At 41.9% G+C, this 22,268-nt stretch overlaps 1 protein-coding gene and 1 pseudogene across 2 annotated transcripts in view; both read right to left on the reverse strand.

Annotated features, from left to right (window-relative positions):
• Window positions 1-22,268, reverse strand: part of TANGO6 (transport and golgi organization 6 homolog) — a 168,422-nt gene that overhangs the window by 84,660 nt on the left and 61,494 nt on the right. Inside the window, exons 13-14 of the mRNA XM_079723876.1 lie at window positions 14,082-14,597; window positions 11,677-11,734 (exon numbers count right to left, since the gene is read on the reverse strand). Coding sequence (XP_079580002.1) covers window positions 11,677-11,734; window positions 14,082-14,597 — 574 coding nt within the window. The remainder of the gene's footprint in view (window positions 1-11,676; window positions 11,735-14,081; window positions 14,598-22,268) is intronic.
• LOC307066481 (non-histone chromosomal protein HMG-14-like) lies at window positions 16,977-17,275 on the reverse strand (annotated as a pseudogene). Its single transcript has one exon. The product of its transcript is annotated as a non-histone chromosomal protein HMG-14-like (transcript).

A 22,268-nucleotide genomic window follows, 5' to 3' on the forward strand; every position in this document is an offset into this window, starting at 1 on the left:
TGTGTATGGCTCCTTTCATTTACCATATTTTGAACGTTCATCCACTTTGTACCATGAATCAGTACTTCATTCTTTTTTTTTTAATAATTTTTTTTCTTTTGGCTGTGTTGGGCTTTCTTCATTGCTGCATGTGGGCTTTCTCTACTTGTGGCAAGTGGGGGCTACTCTTCGTTGCAGTGTGTGGGCTTCTCATTGCAGTGGCTTCTCTTGTTGCAGAGCACGGGCTCTAGGCATGCAGGCTTCAGTAGTTGTGGTATGTGGGCTCATTAGTTGTTGCTCGTGGGCTCTAGAGCGCAAGCTCAGTAGTTGTGGCTCACGGGCTTAGCTGCTCCATGGTATGTGGGATCTTCCCGGACCAGGGCTCAAACCCATGTCCCCTGAATTGGCAGGTGGATTCTTAACCACTGCACTACCAGGAGAGTCCACTGCATTCTTTTTTATCACTAAATAATATTCCACTGCATAGGTATGCCATATTTAATTTGTCCATTCATCAGGTGGTAGATACTTAGGTTGCTTCTACTGTGAATGAAAAATATTGCCTGCCCTATCAGTAAACAAAGGATGTTGCAGCCATCAAGCCATCACATTACAGCCTCCCTGATGATGAGCCCTGAGGAACACAGGATAGAAACAGGAAGCCCGCCATCTAGCAGTTAACTGCTGCAGTCACCCCAGCTGCAACCACCCCTGATGGTGCACTCTGAGGAGACTTAGGATGAGAAAGCACAGGATGCTGGCCCCAGATAGTTGAGGTGCATATCAAGGGAATGATTTCAGTGAGCCCAGACTCTTGCATCTTCCTATACATAGAAAAGCACTAAATTCCATAACTTGACATATCTGGTTTTTCTTTAACTAACAGTAATCTTTTGATGTTCCAACTACTTGGTCTTTGTTGCAAAAACTCCTATTTATCCTGGCTCTTCCCTTACCTCTTCAGAGCAATCTCTCAGAGTTATCTGAGATGCTGTGTCCCGGGCTTGAAGTCCTCAGAAAGTCCAGCAAATAAAACATAATTCTTAACTTTTAGGTTGTACATTTTTTTCAGTGGACACTACTTTTTGGCTATTATGAATAATATATATGAATTATATTCACATATAAGCTTTTGTGTGGATATATGTTTTCATTTCTCTTGGGTATATATCTAGGAGTGGAATTGGTAGATCGTACAGTAACTGTGTTTAACCTTCTGAGAACTGCCAGACTGTTCTGCAGAGGAGCTGCACCATTTTATGTTTCTACCAGCAGTGTATAAGGGTTCCATTTCTACACAGCCTCATAATTTGTATTATTTTAAATTAAGTAATTTTAGGGCTTCCCTGGTGGTGCAGTGATTAAGAATCCGCCTGCCAATGCAGGGGACACAGGTTCGAGCCCTGGTCCGGGAAGATCCCACATGCCATGGAGCAACTAAGCCCGCGAGCCACAACTACTGAGCCCACGTGCCACAACTACTGAAACCCACGCGCCTAGAGCATGCTCCACAACAAGAGAAGCCACCGCAATGAGAAGCCCGCGCACTGCAACGAAGAGTAGCCCCCGCTCACTGCAACTAAAGCCCATGCGCAACAACAAAGACCCAATGCAGCCTAAAATAAATAAATAAATAATTTAAACATTAAAAAAGTGTATCCTTTTAAAAAAAATAATTTTTAAATGTAATTTATTGGCATCAGAAATGTAACAAATATCAAAAATTCTATACAGAAAGCTACATGTTTTCCTAATCCACAATCTCAGTAAACTGCGTAAATCCCAAAATTGTTCTGTGGGCTCTTTCCTGATACTCCTAAAATGATGCTGATGTCTCCAGTGCTGAAACAATAATGACCAGCAGTGGGAAGAAGGACAGGCAGTGTCAGGTAACATACTTATTCCACTAATGGAAGATGAGTTTCAAAGATACACACAGAGATTGCTTAAAAATAATACTGTCTGAGAGTCCACCTGCCAGTGCAGGGGACGCAGGTTCATGCCCCGGTCTAGGAGGATCCCGCGTGCCACAGAGCGGCTAGGCCCATGAGCCATGGCCGCTGGGCCTGCGTGTCCGGAGCCTGTGCTCCGTGGCGGGAGAGGCCACAGCAGTGAGAGGCCCGTGTACTGCAAAAAAAAAAAAAAAAATACTGTGCTCATTTGCTAAATGAGTAAAACCACACACAAATCAAGCAAACGAGATCAGCATATTATTAAGCTATAGGAAGAGTTCCTTTGTAGTGAAACCATTTCTCATAGACAGGCCTGGCTCTCCTATACCTCAGACCATCTGAAAACTCAGCCCTGTGCCTTGGAAACAGGAACAACTATTTTAGGATTAATTATTTTTCCCTGTGGCAAGAGCATAGTCTTCAGAGCTGGATAGACTTAAGATTCAAATCATGGTATTTGACACTTGGTATCTGTGTCACTTTGGGCCAGTTCCTTAACCTCTTTGAGCCTCAGTTCCCTCATCTGTAAGATAGGGATAAAAATTCCTAACCTGTAGAATTACTATGACTGGCACACAATAATAAGTGGTTACTTCTATAATACTTATTTCCATTTCTTGTATACGGCAATTATCCCGGGAAATCTTAGAAAGTGAAAATAACTAAACCTGAAGTAGTCAGTTATCTTTTACTTGCAGGTAAAAGTACTAAATTGCCAAACATTCTGATGTAAATCTGAGTGTATCAATCTTCAACTGATAGAGGAAACCAGTGGACAGATATTTCAAAAATGAGCTCAGGGGCTTCCCTGGTGGTGCAGTGGTTGAGAGTCCGTCTGCCAATGCAGGCGACACGTGTTCAAGCCCTGGTCCGAGAAGATCCCACATGCTGTGGAGCAACTAGGCCCGTGTACCACAGCTGCTAAGCCTGAGCTCTAGAGCCCGCAAGCCACAACTATTGAGCCTGTGTGCCACAACTGCTGAGGCCCACGCGCCTAGAGCCCGTGCTCCGCAACAAGAGAAGCCACCGCAATGAGAGGCCCACGCACTGCAACGAAGAGTGGCCCCTGCTTGCCTCAGCTAGAGAAGGTCTGTGCGCAGCAACAAAGACCCAACACAGCCAAAAATAAAAATAAATAAAATAAATTTATTTTTTAAAAAAAGAGGGGGCTTCCCTGGTGGCGCAGTGGTTGAGAGTCCGCCTGCCGATGCAGGGGACACGGGTTTGTGCCCCGGTCCGGGAGGGTCCCGCATGCCGCGGAGCAGCTGGGCCCGTGAGCCATGGCCGCTTGGCCTGCGTGTCCGGAGCCTGTGCTCCGCAACGGGAGAGGCCACAGCAGGGAGAGGCCCGTATACCGCAAAAAAAGAAAAAAAAAAAAAAAAGAGCTCATGTAAAACACAAGTATTTTGAGCTTTAAAATACAATCTCTGACTTGGAGAAAGGGAAGAGGCATAATATATTTCACTTGAGCTGTAGTTAAGATAAGGTACAATGGACTGGGAATCCCTGAGATATGGGTCTGGTCCCAGCTCCACCACTCTCCCAACTTTTATGACTGTAGGCAAGTCAATTCTTCATTTATAAAAAAAATTATATCTGCTTTTATTATATTTCAAGATTGTTTACAGAATCAAAGCTTTATAGATGATTAAGCATTATTCACTTTTAATAAATATTGATAATCATAATCATAATATGTTTTCTATCTTTAAAAGCACAACAAGAGGAGCAAATTCTATCATTATTTGAAAAGTTCTAGAGTAACCAAGTGTATTGGAGAGGAGGGGACAAGATTTGAAGGTCAACAACAAGGTTCAAATTACTTGCTATGTAATCTTGGAAAGGGGACTTAACCTATGTAAGTCTCAGAATTTTTAGCTATAAAAAGAGGATATCTCTCATCACACCTAAAAATTAACTCAAAATGGATCATAGACTTAAACGTTAAGAGCCAAAACAATAAACCTCTTGGAAAAAAACACAGAAGTAAATCTCCATTATCTTGGGTTAGGCAATGATTTCTTAGAAATGACACCAAAAGTGAAAGTAATAAGAGAGGAAACTGATAAGCTGGACTTCATCAAAAGTAAGAAGTTTAGGGGACTCCCTTGGTGGTCCAGTGGGTGGGACTCCAAGCTCCCAATGGCAGGGGCCTGGGTTCGATCCCTGGTCAGGGAGCTGGATCCCTCATGCAGCCACAACTGAGAGCCTGCATGCCACAACTAAAGATCCCTCATGACGCAACTAAGACCAGGCGCAGCCAAATAAATAATAATTTTTTTTTAAAAAGAAAAAGAAAGTTAAGAAGTTTAGTGCTTCAAATGACACCATTAGTAAGAGAAAAGACAACCCACTGAATGGCAGAAAATATCTCCAATCCGTATACTTGATAAAGTACATGTTTCCAGAATATATGAATTCTTACAACTAAATAATAGAAAGACAAATAATCCAATTTAAAAATGGGCAAAGGAAAAAAATGGGCAAAGAATCTGAATAGACATCTTTCCAAAGAAGATACAGAAATGCAAAATAAGCTCATGAAAAGATGCTCAGCCTCATCAGTCATTGGAGAAGTGCAAATCAAAATCACTATGAGATACCACTTCACACTTACTAATATGGCTATAATAAAAGGATCTTCTACAATAACAAGTATTGGTCAGGATGTAGAGAAATTGAAACTCTCATACATTGCTCGTGGGAAAGTAAAATGGTGCAGCCACTTTGGAAAACAGTTTGACAGTTCCTCAAAGGGTTAAACATAGAATTACTACATAACCCAGTAATTCCATTCCCTCACGTATACCCAGGAGCAATGAAAACATAGGTCCACACAAAAACTTGTACACGAATATTCATTACAGTGTTCCTCATAACAGCTTAAAAGTAAAAACAACTCAAATGTCCATCAACTGATGAATGGATAAACAAAATGTGGTTAATCAATAGTACAATGGAATATTATTCAGCCATGTAAAGGAATGAGGTCCTGATACATGCTACAACAGGGATGAACCTCACAAATGTTATGCTAAGTGAAAAGAACCAGACAAAAGAGTCCACACATTCTATATTATGAAAAGTCCAGAATAGGCAAATCCATAGAGACACAAAGTAGATTAGTGGTTCCCAGAGGCAAGGGGGAGTGAGGAATGGGAACTGACTGATAATGGATATAGGGTTTCTTTTTGAGATGATGAAAAGTTCTAAAATTAGATAGTGGTGATGGTTGCACAAATCTCTAAATATACCAGAAACCACTGAATTGCACATTCTACATGGGTGAATTTCATGTGTGTAAATTAAATCTCAAAGAAGAAGTTTAAAAAATGGGGATAATGTCTATTTCCCAGAACTACTCCAAGAATTTACTGAGCTAGCGTATATGAGAGACATTCGTTAAATGCCCATTTGTTAATTAGGTGATACAAGGTCTGGACACAAAAGAAATCTTCCCATTTCAAGGACATAAATGGAGATGATAAACTTCATAGGACTACATTCCAAATTTCAATGCCCGATCCAAATAGATGGTCCTTCAAGGGATAAAATTATTTTCAGTTAATGGTTGCCCAACTTCGTTTATTTGAAGTAGAAATCTGAGAATGGATAGGGAGTTCAGTCTCTGACAAGTTAAGACTTGTAACCCTGCTCAGTTTGAAACTCTGTAAAAACAATTTCACCTTGTATCTACTTTCCTCCCTTCCAGGCCTTTTGCTTTCCCTCCCCTTGGCTCTTTTGCCAGAAATGAAAACTCTTCTGGGAAGGGAAAAGGGTAGAAGAGTTAGTGCAATTTGTTCAAGCATGTCAAGATGTCTAGATTCTCTTCACTACACACACTGGCATACTTTCCCCTCCCATGCTTGGCTCAGAGCCTAGGGTTTCTTTCCTTTTTTCCACGAGCCTAGTAGTTTCGTCCAAAGATTCTTTTGACACCGATGGGGATCACTTGGATCCCTGAAATGCATCTATCACTGGTGTTGCTTTCAAAATGTTCTTTAAATAATTAAAAGTGACTGCGAGGACACACAAGCAGATGCACACTAAGATAAATAACTTGGCTATAATATCTTATTTGAAGATCGTGTATTTATTTATCACATTCATTACTGAACATCTATTTTAAGACTGAAATGTGGAAAATGCCCCAAACATCAAATATACATTATGGGACTCTTTTTTTTTTTTAACATCTTTATTGGAGTATAATTGCTTTACAATGGTGTGTTACTTTCTGCTTTATAACAAAGTGAATCAGTTATACATATACATATGTTCCCGTATCTCTTCCCTCTTGCATCTCCCTCCCTCCCACCCTCCCGATCCCACCCCTCTAGGTGGTCACAAACCACCGAGCTGATCTCCATGCTATGAGGCTGCTTCCCACTAGTTATCTATTTTACGTTTGGTAGTGTATATATGTCCATGACACTCTCTCACTTTGTCACAGCTTACCCTTCCCCCTCCCCATATCCTCAAGTCCTATGGGACTCTTTTTTTTAAAATTAATTAATTAATTAATTTATTTATTTTTGGCTGCGTTGGGTCTTCGTTGCTGCACATGGGCTTTCTCTAGTTGCGGCGAGCAGGGGCTACTCTTAGTTGTGGTGTGCGGGTTTCTCATTGTGGTTGCTTCTCTTTTTGCGGAGCACGGGCTCTAGGGCGCAGGGGCTTCAGTAGTTGGGGCACACGGGCTCAGTAGTTGGGGCACGTGGGCTCAGTAGTTGTGACTCGTGGGCTCTAGAAAGCAGGCTCAGCAGTTGTGGTGCACAGGCTTAGCTGCTCTAAAGCATATGGGATCTTCCCGGACCAGGGCTCAAACCCATGTCCCCTGCACTGGCAGGTGGATTCTTAACCACTGCGCCATCAGGGAAGTCCCCATTATGGGACTCTTAAGGACATATTTTAAATCCTATTTTGGAGAAGAGAAAGACTGCCACTTTTTATCTTACACACTTTCTTGCCATTTAAATGTTTTTAAAACAATAAGAATGTATTAACTTATATAATGATGATGATAAAACAATGAGAAAAAGAGTATATAAGAAGTCTAAAAAGGAGAGACACTTAAAGGACACAGTCTAAGATTAAGTGTTCTATTTATAAACTGTGGATTGTAACTGGAACTCAGCAACTTGTATAAAATTCTCTGCCCGGAGAAGCTGCCTTGAGTGTCTGGGAGCAGCTGCTATGAGAACTAAATCAACCATCACTTTCTCAGTAGGACTAAAAAGAGATGCGGTATTTCATAAAATTAAATTTTAACTCATAGGGAACTTAGTTCTCAGATTGTTGTCATGTACAGATAATACGTACATCAGACATTCCTGTATCAGGCATCAATAAATATCTGTTGAATGAATGAGCTTATTTAATTCCCCTCTGCTCTGTGCCTTGACTGCAAACAAAGTTGGTGAGAAACTACAAAAGAGATCCAAAATAACAAATAAAGCAAGCAAAGGATACCTTGTAACTTTTACATGGAAACAATCAGTCAGCCTAGAAGAGTAAGACTTTATACACACACTTACTCATACTCCCCAAAACTAATGCTACTCAAACCACAGCCAAGCCCCCTTGTACTACAGGACATTTACACATGGGCTGGTCTTGTCTGACTGTCTGACTGGGCATCCAGAATGGCTTGGCTCTGGAGTTTTAGGCCTGGGCAAATGAAATCGGCAATGCAGGTGGGAAAATTCAGCTCTTTCCTTTCTTAATAGGAAATTCACCTAAGGCCTTGGCCTTTAAGTGCATGTTACAAACACCAAAAACATCAATTAATTCAAACTTGTCTGCCATGGCGTGCAGAGAACAGAAATTAGACCTCTACCTCCCATGTTCTTCATCCCCAAATTAGCTACTAACTGATTAGCCCACCAATTAAAAGTAGTAAAAACAAACACAAAACCAACAGTTGTGATTTTTATAGCAGACCCTAGAGGCTAATGAGCTCAGTGGATTAATCAGCTAAGAGGTTTATTCCAAACAGCAATGTTGCTGTGTGAGAATGACACACCACTGCTTCCTGAAAATCTTGTGCAAAAAAAAAAAAAAAAAAATCAATGAGAAACATCTCCTTGACAGTATTACAGTTTCCTGGAAAAAGTACAGGATGACTTGTTTTCTGACTTATTAATTATCGGCATTTTAGGTTCTAGCCTCATTGATTTATTTGATTTCCATAAATGCCATTCATTGTCATGTGGCTTCCTGAGCCCCATCGAGCCCTCAGGCTTATCTCAGTTTTTGGTCTCTGTGACCTCTCAGCTGCCTGTAATTACTTTCTCTCTGGACATGCTCCACTCTTCTGCTCTGCCTAGCTGTTCTTTTATCTCTGTGACTGGTTATTTTGTCTCCTTTTTTTTTTTTCTTTTTTTTGCCATACGTGGGCCTCTCACTGTTGTGGCCTCTCCCGTTGCGGAGCACAGGCTCCGGACGTGCAGGCTAAGCGGCCACGGCTCACGGGCCCAGCCGCTCCACGGCATGTGGGATCTTCCCGGACCGGGGCATGAACCCGTGTCCCCTGCATCAGCAGGTGGACTCTCAACCACTGCGCCACCAGGGAAGCCCTATTTTGTCTCCTTTGAAGAAAGTCTTCTTGTTTTTAACTAAGTCATGAAACTCACTGTGAAAGTGTTTTGTACTATATAGTAGGTGCACAATAAATGTTTGTTGAGTAAAGAATGAATTCCAAGGCTCAGGCCTTCATTGCTGTACACTTTCCCCTCTGAACTCTCTCTTAAGTTTCAACTTCCAGGTCTGCATAGAGGATACCCAAACTACACCAAGAAATAAGTAGCCAGTAAGGAGCTGCACATGCCTTTGTGCTCACAGAGAACCTTGCCTGAAGGACTGCATTACTGGCTTCAATTCTTCACCCCTCCCTGCATCCATGTCCTTTGCTCCGTGACTTGGCAGTTTGTCCCATTAAAGGGACAGAGTACATTTCTCCATCCCTTGACTTTTGGGTTGGGCTACATGACTTGCTTTAGCCATCAGAATGAGGCAGAAGTGACAGGTTGTCAGTTCCAAGCTTAGGCCTGAAGAGGCCTCTCGAGTTTATTCTTGTTCTCATACACTTCTGCCATCACCACACGAATGCGCCCTGGGAGGCCCTGGACCCGGGACGATCCGGAACAGGTGCAGCAGAGCTACTGCAGCCCACCGACCTGCAGGGAGAGGCAGGGCTGCCCAGCCCAGACCAGGTCAGCTGAACCCCATTTGTCTACAGATTCATGAATGATAATAAATGAGTGATAATACATGATAATAAATAAATGATAATAAATAAATAAATACTGGGTGTTGCAGTAATCTATCATGTAGCAGGAACTACCTGACAGAATCGACCTACTCAAGCTTTAGCTCTGAGAAGTTACACATATCACCACATTATTACCTAGCAATCTAACAATAGAAATAGTAGTGATATGATGATGATGATAACATTAAAATCATAATAGCTAACATATCGAACACTTAATATGCATTAAGCACTTTCAAGATATTAACTCATTTAATGTTAGCCCCCTTTATAAACTTTTAATGATAGAATAGTTTTAGATTTATGGATTTATTGAGAAGATGCACAGAGGGTTCCCATATACTGCATACCCAGTTGCCCCTATTATTAAGTTTTACATTAGCATGGTACATTATCACAATTAATGAACTAATACTGACATTTCATTATCAACTAAAGTCCATAATTTACTCAAGAGTCTCTTAGTTTTTCCCTAGTGTCCTTTTTCTGTTCCAGGATCCTATTTACCATATTATATTTAATCTCCTTAATCTCTGACAGTTTCATCCCTCTCCTCCTCATTAAATTTTTTTTAAACATCTTTATTGGAGTATAATTGCTTTACATTGCTGTGTTAGTTTCTGCTGTATAACAAAGTGAATCAGCTATACATATACATATGTCCCCATATCTCCTCCCTCTTGTGTCTCCTTCCCACCCTCCCTATCCCACCCTTCTAGGTGGTCACAAAGCACCGAGCTGATCTCCCTGTGCTATGCAGCAGCTTCCCACTAGCTATCTGTTTTACATCTGGTAGTGTATATATGTCAATGCCCAGCTTATCCTCATTAAATTTTATTTTATTATTTTTTTGGTGATAGCTTTACTGAGATACAATTCACATACCATAAAATTCACCAATTTAAAATATACAATTCAATAGTTCCTAGCATACTAACAGAGCTGTACAAACATCACCACAATCAATTTTAGAATGTTTTCATCACCCCATAAGGAAACCCTGTACCCTTTAGCTATCACCTCCCAAACCTTTCCCCTTTCTCCCTAGCCCTAGACAACTACTAATCTACTTTCTGTCACCATAAATTTACCTATTCTGGACATTTCATATAAAGGAACCATACAATATGTGGTTTTTTTGTGACTGGCTTCTTTCACCTATAATGTTTTCAAGGTTAATCCATGCTGTAACATGTCTCAGTACTTCATTATTATTTTTGGCTGAATAATATTCCACTGTAAGTATATACCACATTTTGTCTATCCATTCATCAAATGGTGGACATTTGGATTGTTTCCACCTTTTGGCTATTATGAACATTCATGTACAAGTTTTTGTGTGGACATATGTTTTCATTTCTCAAGGATGAATACTTAGAATTGCTGGGTCAAGTGACAACTCTACATTTATCTTTTCAAGGAACTGCCAGATTGTTTTCTAAAGCAGCTGTACCATTTTACATTCCTACTTAGCTCCCTTTTTACAGGTAAGAAATTGAAGCCCAGAGCGATTAAGTAATTTGCCAAAGTTCATACAGCTGAGAAGCAGGAGAAGGGGTGGTGCATCCTGGTGATCCATCTCCAGCCCCCAGCCCCTGAGGACTATACTACACTGATGGAGTCAAGAGAAACTGTGAGTTAATTCTGCCTTCTCACCATGTCTGCTTCTTACCCCTTTTCATGAGGCCTCTCTCTAGATTTGAAATCCACAAATTAATGGAGATGAGAACAACAAAGAATCACAAAAGAGAAATAAAATTATTGCAAAAAATGTTTTGATGATGAAATATTTTATATTCTGAGATTCTTTTAGCTTAAAGACAGAGCAGGGCTTCCCTGGTGGCACAGAGGTTAGGAGTGTGCCTGCCAATGCAGGGGACACGGGTTCAAGCCCTGGTCCGGGAAGATCCCACATGTCACGGAGCAGCTGAGCCCGTGTGCCACAACTACTGAGCCCTCACGCCTAGAGCCCGTGCTCCCAACGGGAGAGGCCACCACAATGAGAGGCCCGCGCACTGCAATGAAGAGTGGCCCCTACTCACTTCAACTAGAGAGGGCCCATGCACAGCAGTGAAGACCCAACACAGCCAAAAATAAATTAAAAAAAAAAAGACAGGACAAAGGTGCACAGTGACAGCAGTCAGGTTCCTAAAAGGCCAACATAATGAGAGCTCATGTGTGAGCCATTCTTTACCTCCTTGAATTAGAGGAAATGGGATTTAATCTATAGAATGATAAGTAAGCATAAATAAAGGCTTCCTTATCATTATGAGATACTGAAACTCTGTAGGACCCCTTTAGGAACTCTCCAGGAATATTATTATCATGACTGAAATCAAGTCCTAGCTAGGAGACGGGAAGAGGGACAAAATGTCCAACAGTCTGTGGCTCTAGGAATTTAGAGATTTTGTGCAAACATACGTGATATAATCTTTGGTCCACAAACTCAAAGTCCTTTAACCAGGACTAACTTACCCTGAATGGCAGACAGATATATAAAGGTGTCTTCATGCTCCAAGTTCTCCAAGAATATCTGGAACCACAGAACACAGTAGTGATATGATTCACAAACAGCAAGCAAGATTTAAGAGACCCTTAGAGCAGCTTCAAAAAAATAAATGCTTTTCTTCCTCTTTGTTGTAGCGAGATATCAGTCTGACTTTAGAATCTTGTGGGGAAAACAGTATATACGTTTGAAGTCCCATTATTATAATAGCTAAAAGAGGGTAGCGATTATAGGGGAGATACTTCTTGAAGTTGTTGAGTATAGACCAAGAATAGGCATGGAAGCCAAAATCTGGAAGAACAATCCTCAACATTTTTTCCACTATAGCCCACAGCAGATAGCCTATTCTTAGATATGACATGACAGACTACAGGCCCTGACACACAGAGGCCAGGTTTGGGGTTATGTCCAATTAATGGCACACCTGCTATAATTTGATCCTTTTTTCTTGCACTCAGAAAGTGTATGGAAATGCAAGTGCAAGATGGAGATATAATTGGGATAACCTTGAATCTGTTCTAGTTTTTAAAATCTTTTGCAAATTTCAGCACTTCAACTGACATCAGTGACAAATTACTCTCAACACATCTCATAATTTAGGAACCCACCAGGGCACGTCAACCACAGTGGGTACTGCTTATCTAGAAGATATGACAGTTGACATGTTAGGCTCAGGCCCTAACACAAGGGCCAGAGGAAGACAGTGGCCATATGCCCATGTCCCTCCTGCTTGGTATCTAGAAGAGGGGGGTGTGTCTTTCCATATATAGTGATGTGTCCTTTACAGGAACAGCAATTCTTGGTATCAACTTGATACTGCTGGTCTCCACATCTATGGCATGTTAGGGAGAGCCCAAGATTAGTTAAGTTGGGAAGATGGCCAGGTTGGAAGGGGTGGAAATCATGTATGGAGTAAGAGAAGCTTAATCCAGGGTAGTAGCCATGGGAATGAAGAGGAACGGATACATTTGAAAGACTTCTTGAAAAAAGAATTGACAGGACTTGATGACCAATTATGTATAGCAGATGAAAGTTAAGTTAGCTAAAGAAAACTCCAAAGATGTTCATAGCATTAACTATCTAAATAGGTGTGTGAAGGCATATTTTTAATGATTACTCAAAGGAGATATATAATTTGAGGTTTTCAGCAACATTTCAATGACAGCAAATCCTTGGCACATTTCTGTGCCTCAGTTTTCTCATCTATAAAATGAGGATAATGTTAATATTTTGGTCGTTGCCAGGATTAGAGATAATGTCTGAAAGGCATAGGGCCTGGCTCAATAAACAGAAGTTATCATTACACTACTGGTTCTAATACTTTAGTGACTAAAAAAGAAATATTTTCAATCAGAATTATAATTCTTAGTCTAATGGCTAGAGTATATGGAAAAGATAATAGTAATAATATAATAATGATACTACTAAACCTTTATTGGGTGCTCATTATGTGCTTGCCACTATAATTCATGCTTTACATGGATTATTTTATTTACATATTTATTTGTTTAGGCTGTGCGGTGCGGCTTGCGGGATCTCAGTTCCCTGATCAGAGACTGAACCCGGGTCCTGGCAATGAAAGCGCCACGTCCTAACCACTGGATGCCAGGGAATTCCCAAATTATTTTATTTTAAATCTTTCAACATAAAGTGCATTACAATTATCCTCACTTTACAGATGTAAAAATCGAGGCTCAGAAAGTTTAAGTGACTTTGTCCAAGAAAATGATCTGCGATTTGATCAGTCGTCTCTAGACCCTTGGCTCTTAATCTCTAACCCATACTGAAGTCAGGACAATTTCCACAAAAGGGAGAAGATCCCCAACTAAGCACATACAGTCTCCCACATAAATCCATGATATAAAGAACAGCCTTTTCACTGTGATGGAGGGAAAGTGGGGAGGCGACCTAGTTCTGTCCAAAGCCCCTCTGAAAGGGGCCCAGAAAAAACAGGTGGCTTATCTTGGCTGGTCACAGTGTTGAAAGTGGCCTTATCTACCAGAAAAGGAATTTGCTCTGAGAATTTGCTCAGGGTCTTCTTTCATTGGCTCAAACGTTACTAGTTTGTGAAGCCATGTCAAGATCTACTTCCTCCAGATTTCAACTCTCTCCTTCTCCTGACTGTCTACAGGGTTTCTTGCCTGTAAAAGTTCTGACACTCTGCTTGTGTTCAATTGAGTCTCATGTGTATCTAAGTCTTTCCTGCGTCTGAGTCTTGCCTCCACAGAACAATTACAATTTCCCCAAGGGTGGCCTAGGACAGTGCTTGATACAAGTCAAGGCTCCTGGAAAGTGGGGTGTGGGGTGTGTGTGTGTGTGTGCGCGTGTGTGTGCGTGCGTGCGTGTGCATGCACATGTGTGGTGTTCTACTCACCTTGAGAAGCTTCTCCCGCATCTCAAGGGCTTTTGGTTCTCTCTGCTCTATCCAGCGAGAAAGAGTTCTCAGGGCAGCAACCCGTGTTGGAATTTGAGGATCATAAGCTGATAAAAGAGCTTCCTGGAGCTGTTCTGTGGTTATGCTTCCTGATTTCTGGTTTGTAATGATGCTGGGCTCACGGACTTCCTGAGGAACGAGTGGAGCATTAGGTGTCAGGCTTGTTTGGTTGGATGTGCAATGGCTTCGCTGTTGTTCAAGGTGGTTATAAGACACATTGCTGTATTTTTCATGACTGGTTTGTTGCTGCTCTTCCCTTTTCCCTTCTGGATCCTTTTTGTTCAGGGTACTCTGGGCAGCCACACTGACAGCCTCAGTGGAAAAGGCTCCGTGGGTAGAGATGGTGATGCGGAGATCAACGGCAAGTTCTTGGATGACAGGGTCAGGGTATGTGTTGGAGACCTTCTCCAACAGAGGCAGCAATTGCTTCAGAATGGCAAATTCACTTGACTTCAACTACAAAATGAAATGAAAAATGCCAAATCCAAATTAACATAGCAGATGTTAATATGACCTAAGCACAAGGCAACAGATCCTGAGAAAAAGGGGTAGGAACGAAACCTTGTTCCTGGTGTAATCAGCATATAGCCTGAGTCTGGTACTCTAATACTATGGTCGAATAATTACAGCTAACATTTATTGAATACTTACCTTGTGCAGGTACTTTTCTAAGTTAAAAAATATATATCCGTAATGCAAATTATTACTCTTTTTTTCCCTTCCCACTCCCCTGCATATTATTAGTCTTAATTTTTACAATCTGATGGGCAAAACATGGCTGCTTATTATTTTAATTTGCATTAACCAGACTAACAGTGCTGTTAAGCATCCTTCCATGTTTATTAACTGTCTGCATTTCTTCTTCTGTGAATAGCCTGTTTTCATCCTTTGTACCCACTTACATCTTAGACTGTTTGTCTCTTACAGCTCTTCTTATCATAACATATTTTAATACCCAGTCATATGGTGAAATTCTTTTATATTTTGATTTTTATTGTATTACTGTATTTTTAAATTTCATGTCCCTTTTGCCATAAAAAGATGAGTTCATATTAGCAAAGTACTTAGTGCCTGATACACAGTAAGTGCTATGTGTATGTTTTAAAAATAAATACAATAAACAAAAAATACACATACATATTCATGGCCCTATAATCTAGTTACTATTATTATTATTATTATTATTATTTTTTTTTTTTGCGGTACACGGGCCTCTCACTGTTGCAGCCTCTCCTGTTGTGGAGCACAGGCTCTGGACGCGCAGGCTCAGTGGCCATGGCTCACAGGCCTAGCCATTCCGCGGCATGTGGGATCTTCCCGGACCGGGGCATGAACCCGTGTCCCCTGCATCGGCAGGTAGACTCTCAACCACTGCGCCACCAGGGAAGCCCGTTACTATTATTATTTATATTTTAAATGGGGGGGGGGAGGGACTTCCATGGTGGCACAGTGGTTAAGAATCTGCCTGCCAATGTAGGGGACATGGGTTCGATTCCTGGTCCAGGAAGATCCCACATGCCGTGGAGCAACTAAGCCCATGCTTCACAACTAATGAGCCTGTGCTCTAGGGCCTGCGAGCCACAACTGCTGAGCCCACACACCACAACTACTGAAGCCCACGTGCCTAGAGCCCATGCTCTGCAACAAGAGAAGCTACTGCCATGAGAAGCCCGTGCACTGCAACAAAGAGTAGACCCTGCTCTCTGCAACTAGAAAAAGCCCGTGGGCAGCAACGAAGACCCAACACAGCCAAAAATAAATAAACAAGCAAACAAACAAACAAATAAATAAATAAATAGAAAATGAAAAAGAAGATAGGGCTTCAGTAGTTGTGGCACGTGGGCTCAGAAGTTGTGGCTCATGGGCTCTAGAGCGCAGGCTAAGTAGTTGTGGTACATGGGTTTCGTTGCTCCGTGGCATGTGGGATCTTCCCGGACCAGGGCTGGAACCCATGTCCCCTGCACTGGCAGGCAGATTCTTAACCACTGCGCCACCAGGGAAGCCCTCATTTCCTTTTTTTTCTTTCATAATTGAGATTTTATTGGTTGTTTTGAGGATCAGTACACAGATATTTCAATTTGTACACAGTTCTCAACATACGTACCAAAAATCTAAACAATCATGTAGTTGTGATTCTTTTCTGAACAGTTATTCCAGTGACTTTCCAGCTTAAAATTTGGAGGCAAATTTTCCTTCACAGGATATCAAGTACCAATATCTTCAAATACTGATATGCTGTTACATCATAAGTCCCACTAATTCACAATTTAATATCATATACACTACATACTCAAATTGTCAATCATTCACAACACATTAACAGTTACTAGAAGAACTGGACTACCACAACCAAACATGTTACAGAGTGAACAAAATTCTGCCTAGGAAAGCCAAGATCAAGGGGTGAATGGTTTGCTTTAGGAAACAATTCTACCAAAAACAACATGGGAAGAGAAGTAATTTAAAGTGTTTAAGACATTAAATGCACAACTGACTCCAAACTGCCATTTAGTATGCTTTGTATTATAGGACAGAAAAGCTACCCTCCATCTGTGGAATGTTAAGCTGACACCCAAGACAATCAAAGCCTCCCATATTCAATATCCCACTATTTTCTGGTTGTACCAAAAAATAAACAACCAGAAAATGATTTCACCTCTTAAAGAAAAGTATTTACACTTAAAAAATGGGATGAGGTGGGATTCCCTCCTTTTTATAAATGTTTCTAGAGCTACTAAAAAACTTGCATTTACAAAATAGTTGATAAAAATATTCCTCTGGATTGTACAAGAAGGGAGACAGGGACCAATGACAGGACCAGGTGTCTGATATTAATCAGATAGCTTCTTTCTCTCCTGCTTCATCAGAAGCTGGGCTCTCCTCATTTTTAGTTTCTTCATTTTCTGCAGGTAAGTCTTCTTTAGCCTCTTGGTTAGCCACTTCAGCCTCTTTTGCCTTTGCTCCCCTTTTCCCTTTTGTTTGCACTTTTTTGTTTGAAGATTTATCCTTTCCTGCCGCCTTTTTTGGCTTCATTTCCACTTTTGCAGGAGTCGGTTTAGCTGACAACCTTGCCAATCTCCTCTTGGCTCCTCCTTCGCCGCCCCCTCAGTGGAGCTGACCTTCCTCTTGGGCATCGTGACGGCGGGGCAGGCGCATGCCGGGTACATGCCAGGTGCCTGCGGGCCGCGGCGCACCTGAGAGCCTTCGCGAAGCTGGGCTGCCTGGCCGCTGCCTCTCCTCCCGCCGCCCCTTCTTTTTCATTTGTTACAATTTTTTCTTAAAAAGATACAGATAGACCAATGGCACAGAATAGAGAGCCCAGAGATAGACCTACACAAATATAGTCAACTACTTTTTTTTTTGAAGGATCTCAAAGATTATTTAGAGGGAAGTCTCAGGACTTCCCTCGTGGTGCAGTGGTTAAGACTCTGTGCTCCCAATGCAGGGGGCCCAGTTTCCATCCCTGGTCTGGGAACTAGATCCCACATGCATGCTGCAACTAAGAGTTTGCATGCCACAACTAAGGAGCCCATCTGCCACAACTAAGGAGCCTGTGAGCCACAACTAAGGAGCCCACCTCCTGTAACTAAGGAGCCTGCCTGCCGCAACTAAGACCCAGTGCAACCAACCAAACAAACAAACAAACAAATAAATAAAACCGTAAAAAAAAGGTTATTTAGTCTGACCTCACCGTTTACAGGCAACCCAGAAAGGGAAACTGTTTAGCTCCAGAAACTGAGAAATGGCAGAAATGGGCATGACCTCCTGACTTTCTTTCCACTGCTCTTTCTCCGACAGCTAATTTTCCTGATCCCAGACGAGGATGACATTTCTGTTGATGGTTGTTAGAGCAACCGGTGGACAAAGTTAATTATCCAAGGAAATATTCTTTATAGCAGGCTTTATTCTCCTCTCAGCAAATATTGTGCCCAAATGAGTGCTTTCAAGTTGATGGCCCTTGGCACCCTCTTGCCTTCTAATAATTGCCTTATAAATTAATTCCTTATAAATTGCCTTATGATGCACTGAGTGCCTGGGTAGACACCGAGCACTGTGCAGAACTTTGCAACAATGAGACGCAATGCCTAAAACTGCAAAGAAGGACGCTTCGGACTGGTCCCCAGGGGACCTGGATTCCAACTCCCTGATCCTTCCACTAACTCCCTGTGGCACCTTGACAGGGTATTTCCATCCTCTGAACCTCAGTTTTCAAATCTGCAAAATAAGGCTGAACTCCTTCCCAATTTTGGGTCTGTGAGATGAACTGAGATTCTGGAATGCCCACCTGACAAGAACAGGAAGTTGCACCCAGATTTATTTTCTTAACTCAGATGTCACTCCTAACTCAGACAGTCAACTGATCTTTGACAAAGGAGCAAAGGCAATATAATGGAGAAAAGACCAACTTTTCAGCAAATGGTGCTGGAACAACTGGACATTCACATGCAAAAAAAATGAATCTAGACACAGACCTTACACTATCACAAAAATTGACTCAAAATGGATCACAGACCTAAATGTAAAATGCAAGATTATAAAATTCCTGCAAGATAACATAAGACAGAAAATTTAGATGACCTCAGGTATGGTGATAGCTTTTTTAGGTGAAATACCGAAAAAATCCATGAAAGAAATAATTGATAAGCTGGACTTCATTAAAATTAAAAACTTCTGCTCCGCGAAAGACAATGTCAAGAGAAAGAGATGACAAGCCACAGACTAGGAGAAAGTATCTGCAAAAGACACGTTTGATTATGGACAATTATCTAAAATATACAAAGAATTCCTGGGACTTCCCTGGTGGCACAGCGGTTAAGAATCCACCTGCCAATGCAGGGGACATGGGTTCGATCCCTGGTCTGGGAAGATCCCACATGCCACAGAGCAACCGAGCCCGTGCGCCACAACTACTGAGCCTGCGCTCTAGAGCCTGTGAGCCACAACTATTGAGCCCACGTGCCACAACTACTGAAGCCTGCACACCTGAGCCCATGCTCTGCAACAAGAGAAGCCCCTGCAATGAGAAGCCCACACACTGCAACGAAGAGTAGTCCCCGCTTGCCGCAACTAGAAAAGATCAGTGGTTGCCAGAGGTTAGGGGGAGGGAGGGATGAATAGGCAGAGGATTTTGCGGTTAGTGCAACTATTAGGTACAGCACTATAACGGTGGTACCTGTCACTATACATTAGTCAAAACCCATAGTGCATAAGGAGCCTGCCTGGTGGCGCAGTGCTTGAGAATCTGCCTGCTGATGCAGGGGACATGGGTTTGAGCCCTGGTCTGGGAAGATCCCACATGCTGCGGAGCAACTAAGCCTGCAAGCCACAGCTACTGAGCCCGCGTGCCACAGCTACTGAAGCCTGAGCACCTAGAGCCCACGCTCCGCGACAAGAGGAGCCACCACAATGAGAAGCCCACGCACTGCAACAAAGAGTAGCCCACCCTCGCCGCAACCAGAGAAAGCCTGTGCGCAGCAATGAAGACCCAACGCAGCCAAAAATAAATTAATTAAAAAAACAAAACAAAACAGGGGCTTCCCTGGCAGCACAGTGGTTGAGAGTCTGCCTGCCAATGCAGGGGACACGGGTTCGTGCCCCGGTCTGGGAGGATCCCACATGCCGCGGAGCGGCTGGGCCTGTGAGCCATGGCCGCTGGGCCTGCGCATCCGGAGCCTCTGCAATGGGAGAGGCCCGCGTACCGCAAAAACAAAAACAAAAACAAAAACAAAAAAAACCTGGGTGTTGGACCAGCTGGGTGGTGGGAGAGAGTGTGTCTTCGCAGGGAAGCAGAGGAGAACTTGGGTGACAGCCAGAGGAGGGCATGTGTACACTGAAAAAGCCCCACGTGAGACTTTACAAAGCTTCCCCGCGGGGGTATACACACCCTCATTCTGCCTTACCCTGCTGCAGTGAGAATCACTATTTTGGAAGAATCCAAGAGTCTCTTCCAGCAATAAAATGCTAACCTAAAAATTCCTAATTCTGAAAAACATTTACATTTATTTTGTGTTCTCATTTCTGTATATCACCTATGTTTCTTCAGATATTTAGTTGAGCAGCTTATATGTCTGGGTCCTTATATACAATGTCATTGAATTTATTTTACAAGTGATACTTTTACTTTTGTTTGAAGTCAGCACATAGTATGCTCTGTTTTATAATGAGCCATACATAAAGATACAAGATATAGAAATATAAATCTTTTTTTTAAATTAAGAATTCATCAGATTAATCACAACCACTAGAAGGTAAACTCCATGAGGGAAAAGAGACACTTGATAAATAGTTCTTGAATGAGTTCATTCTATGATACTCTCAGAAAAAGTGGCATGAGATCTCAAGATTTGTGTTCAAAGTCCCAGCCCCAACAAAATCAGGTCTGTTCCACGCAGCAGTGCTTCAGAGGACACTATGGGCCCTGGAACATCATGCAGAAACTGCTTTCTGAGGGGACAGGCAAGTTACCAACATCATACTTTTACTGGTAACCAATCCTGACATTTAGAAAATAAGTTTGGAAATATGGTTGTCTAGTTAGCAGTCTTAAACCTACACTTTCTCCAAATCAACTCCTCTTCCTAGACACTATGTTCTAATAATCATCTTAGTTGCATAAATTAGAAAGGAAAGAAAGAAGCGTTCAAACTCTGTTAGATCCTGTTTCATTAGTTAAAACAATGAATCCTAATCAGGGATAGGTATTGAATACAATGTAATCTTCTAGACTCTGAAGCAACAACCTAGCCAATGATCATCTGAAAACATAATTCAGAATTGTGACTTTTTTTAAATACAAAGACAGAAAACCTAGCATTACTATAGAAGCCACTTATAAATCCTTGAATCAAATGGAAAAAAAAATTAATAGATCTAGGGCAAAAGTATAGGAGTGACGTGTTTATGTTCACTTTAAGCGCAAAGTCAGAGGAATCAAGATATAATCAGTGAGTCAGGATGGCTCATGGAAGGGCAGGGACAGGTAAAGGATGTACATTTGCATCAGTCAGGTGAGTCTCTGTTAGAATATGACTAATTTACACAGCCAGCCCCAAAACAATGGGCTTCTCAAATAGGAAATGGAGATTTCTGTGTTCTATTTTCCATTTGGGATATGGTGTGAATTTCTAAGTGTTAAATAAGAAAAAAGAAAAGCAGGGCTTCCCTGGTGGCACAGTGGTTAAGAGTCCGCCTGCCGATGCAGGGGACACGGGTTCGTGCCCCGGTCCGGGAGGATCCCACGTGCCGCGGAGCGGCTGGGCCCGTGAGCCATGGCCGCTGAGCCTGTGCGTCCGGAGCCTGTGCTCCGCGATGGGAGAGGCCACAGCAGTGAGAGGCCCACGTACCACAAAAACAAAACAAAAACAAGAACAAAACACAAATCAATCAGTTCAACTAAATCCAATAACAGTACAACTTAAGAAAAACTATTCCATTGGGGAACTTATCCTTGACAGTTCTAACAGCAGGACTATAATATGACTCTAGCAACTGAACCAACAATGTCTTTTTCAAACTACATGGGAAATATAAAATTAGGAGTGCTAAGTAAATCTACCAAGAAATGGGTTTCACATTAACAACAGGCCCCAATAAAATTTCTTTTCTTCTTAAGGACAGGCTAGAGAGAGTCAAATTCTAATATACCAAGCATCAGTATCAGAGTTTAATCCTCAAACTCAAAAATCCATTCCCAGAGGGTTTCCCTACTCATTGCTAAGAGTTATGTCCAGTTTGACTTCAGGTCAGATTTCATAATACTTGCACTAAACCTATTCTGCTTTCTTGCAGTCTTCTAACCTAATGTGCTATGTCACACACACATATGTGCCTACCTTTCCACCTTATTCTGACCCCTGGTCTCTACAACTCAGCTACTCAGGCCTTCTATCAGTGTCTTAAGTATACCAAGCTCTTTCCTGCTTCCCAGCCCTCGTACATGATGTTTCTTTAATTGGGAGAGTTTCCTCCATCTGCACTGTACACACTCCCAAACTCCTATGCAATAAGTCTTAGCTTAGACTTATATGTGTATCCTCAGTGGAAACCTTCCCAGCCTAGGTTAGATGTTATGTTCTCTTGGTACCCTCCACTTCTCGTTTGAGGTACTTCATTCAATTCTAAGTATAT

This window comes from Hyperoodon ampullatus, assembly GCF_949752795.1.
Source record: "Hyperoodon ampullatus genome assembly, chromosome: 18".
Lineage (NCBI taxonomy): Eukaryota > Metazoa > Chordata > Mammalia > Artiodactyla > Ziphiidae > Hyperoodon > Hyperoodon ampullatus.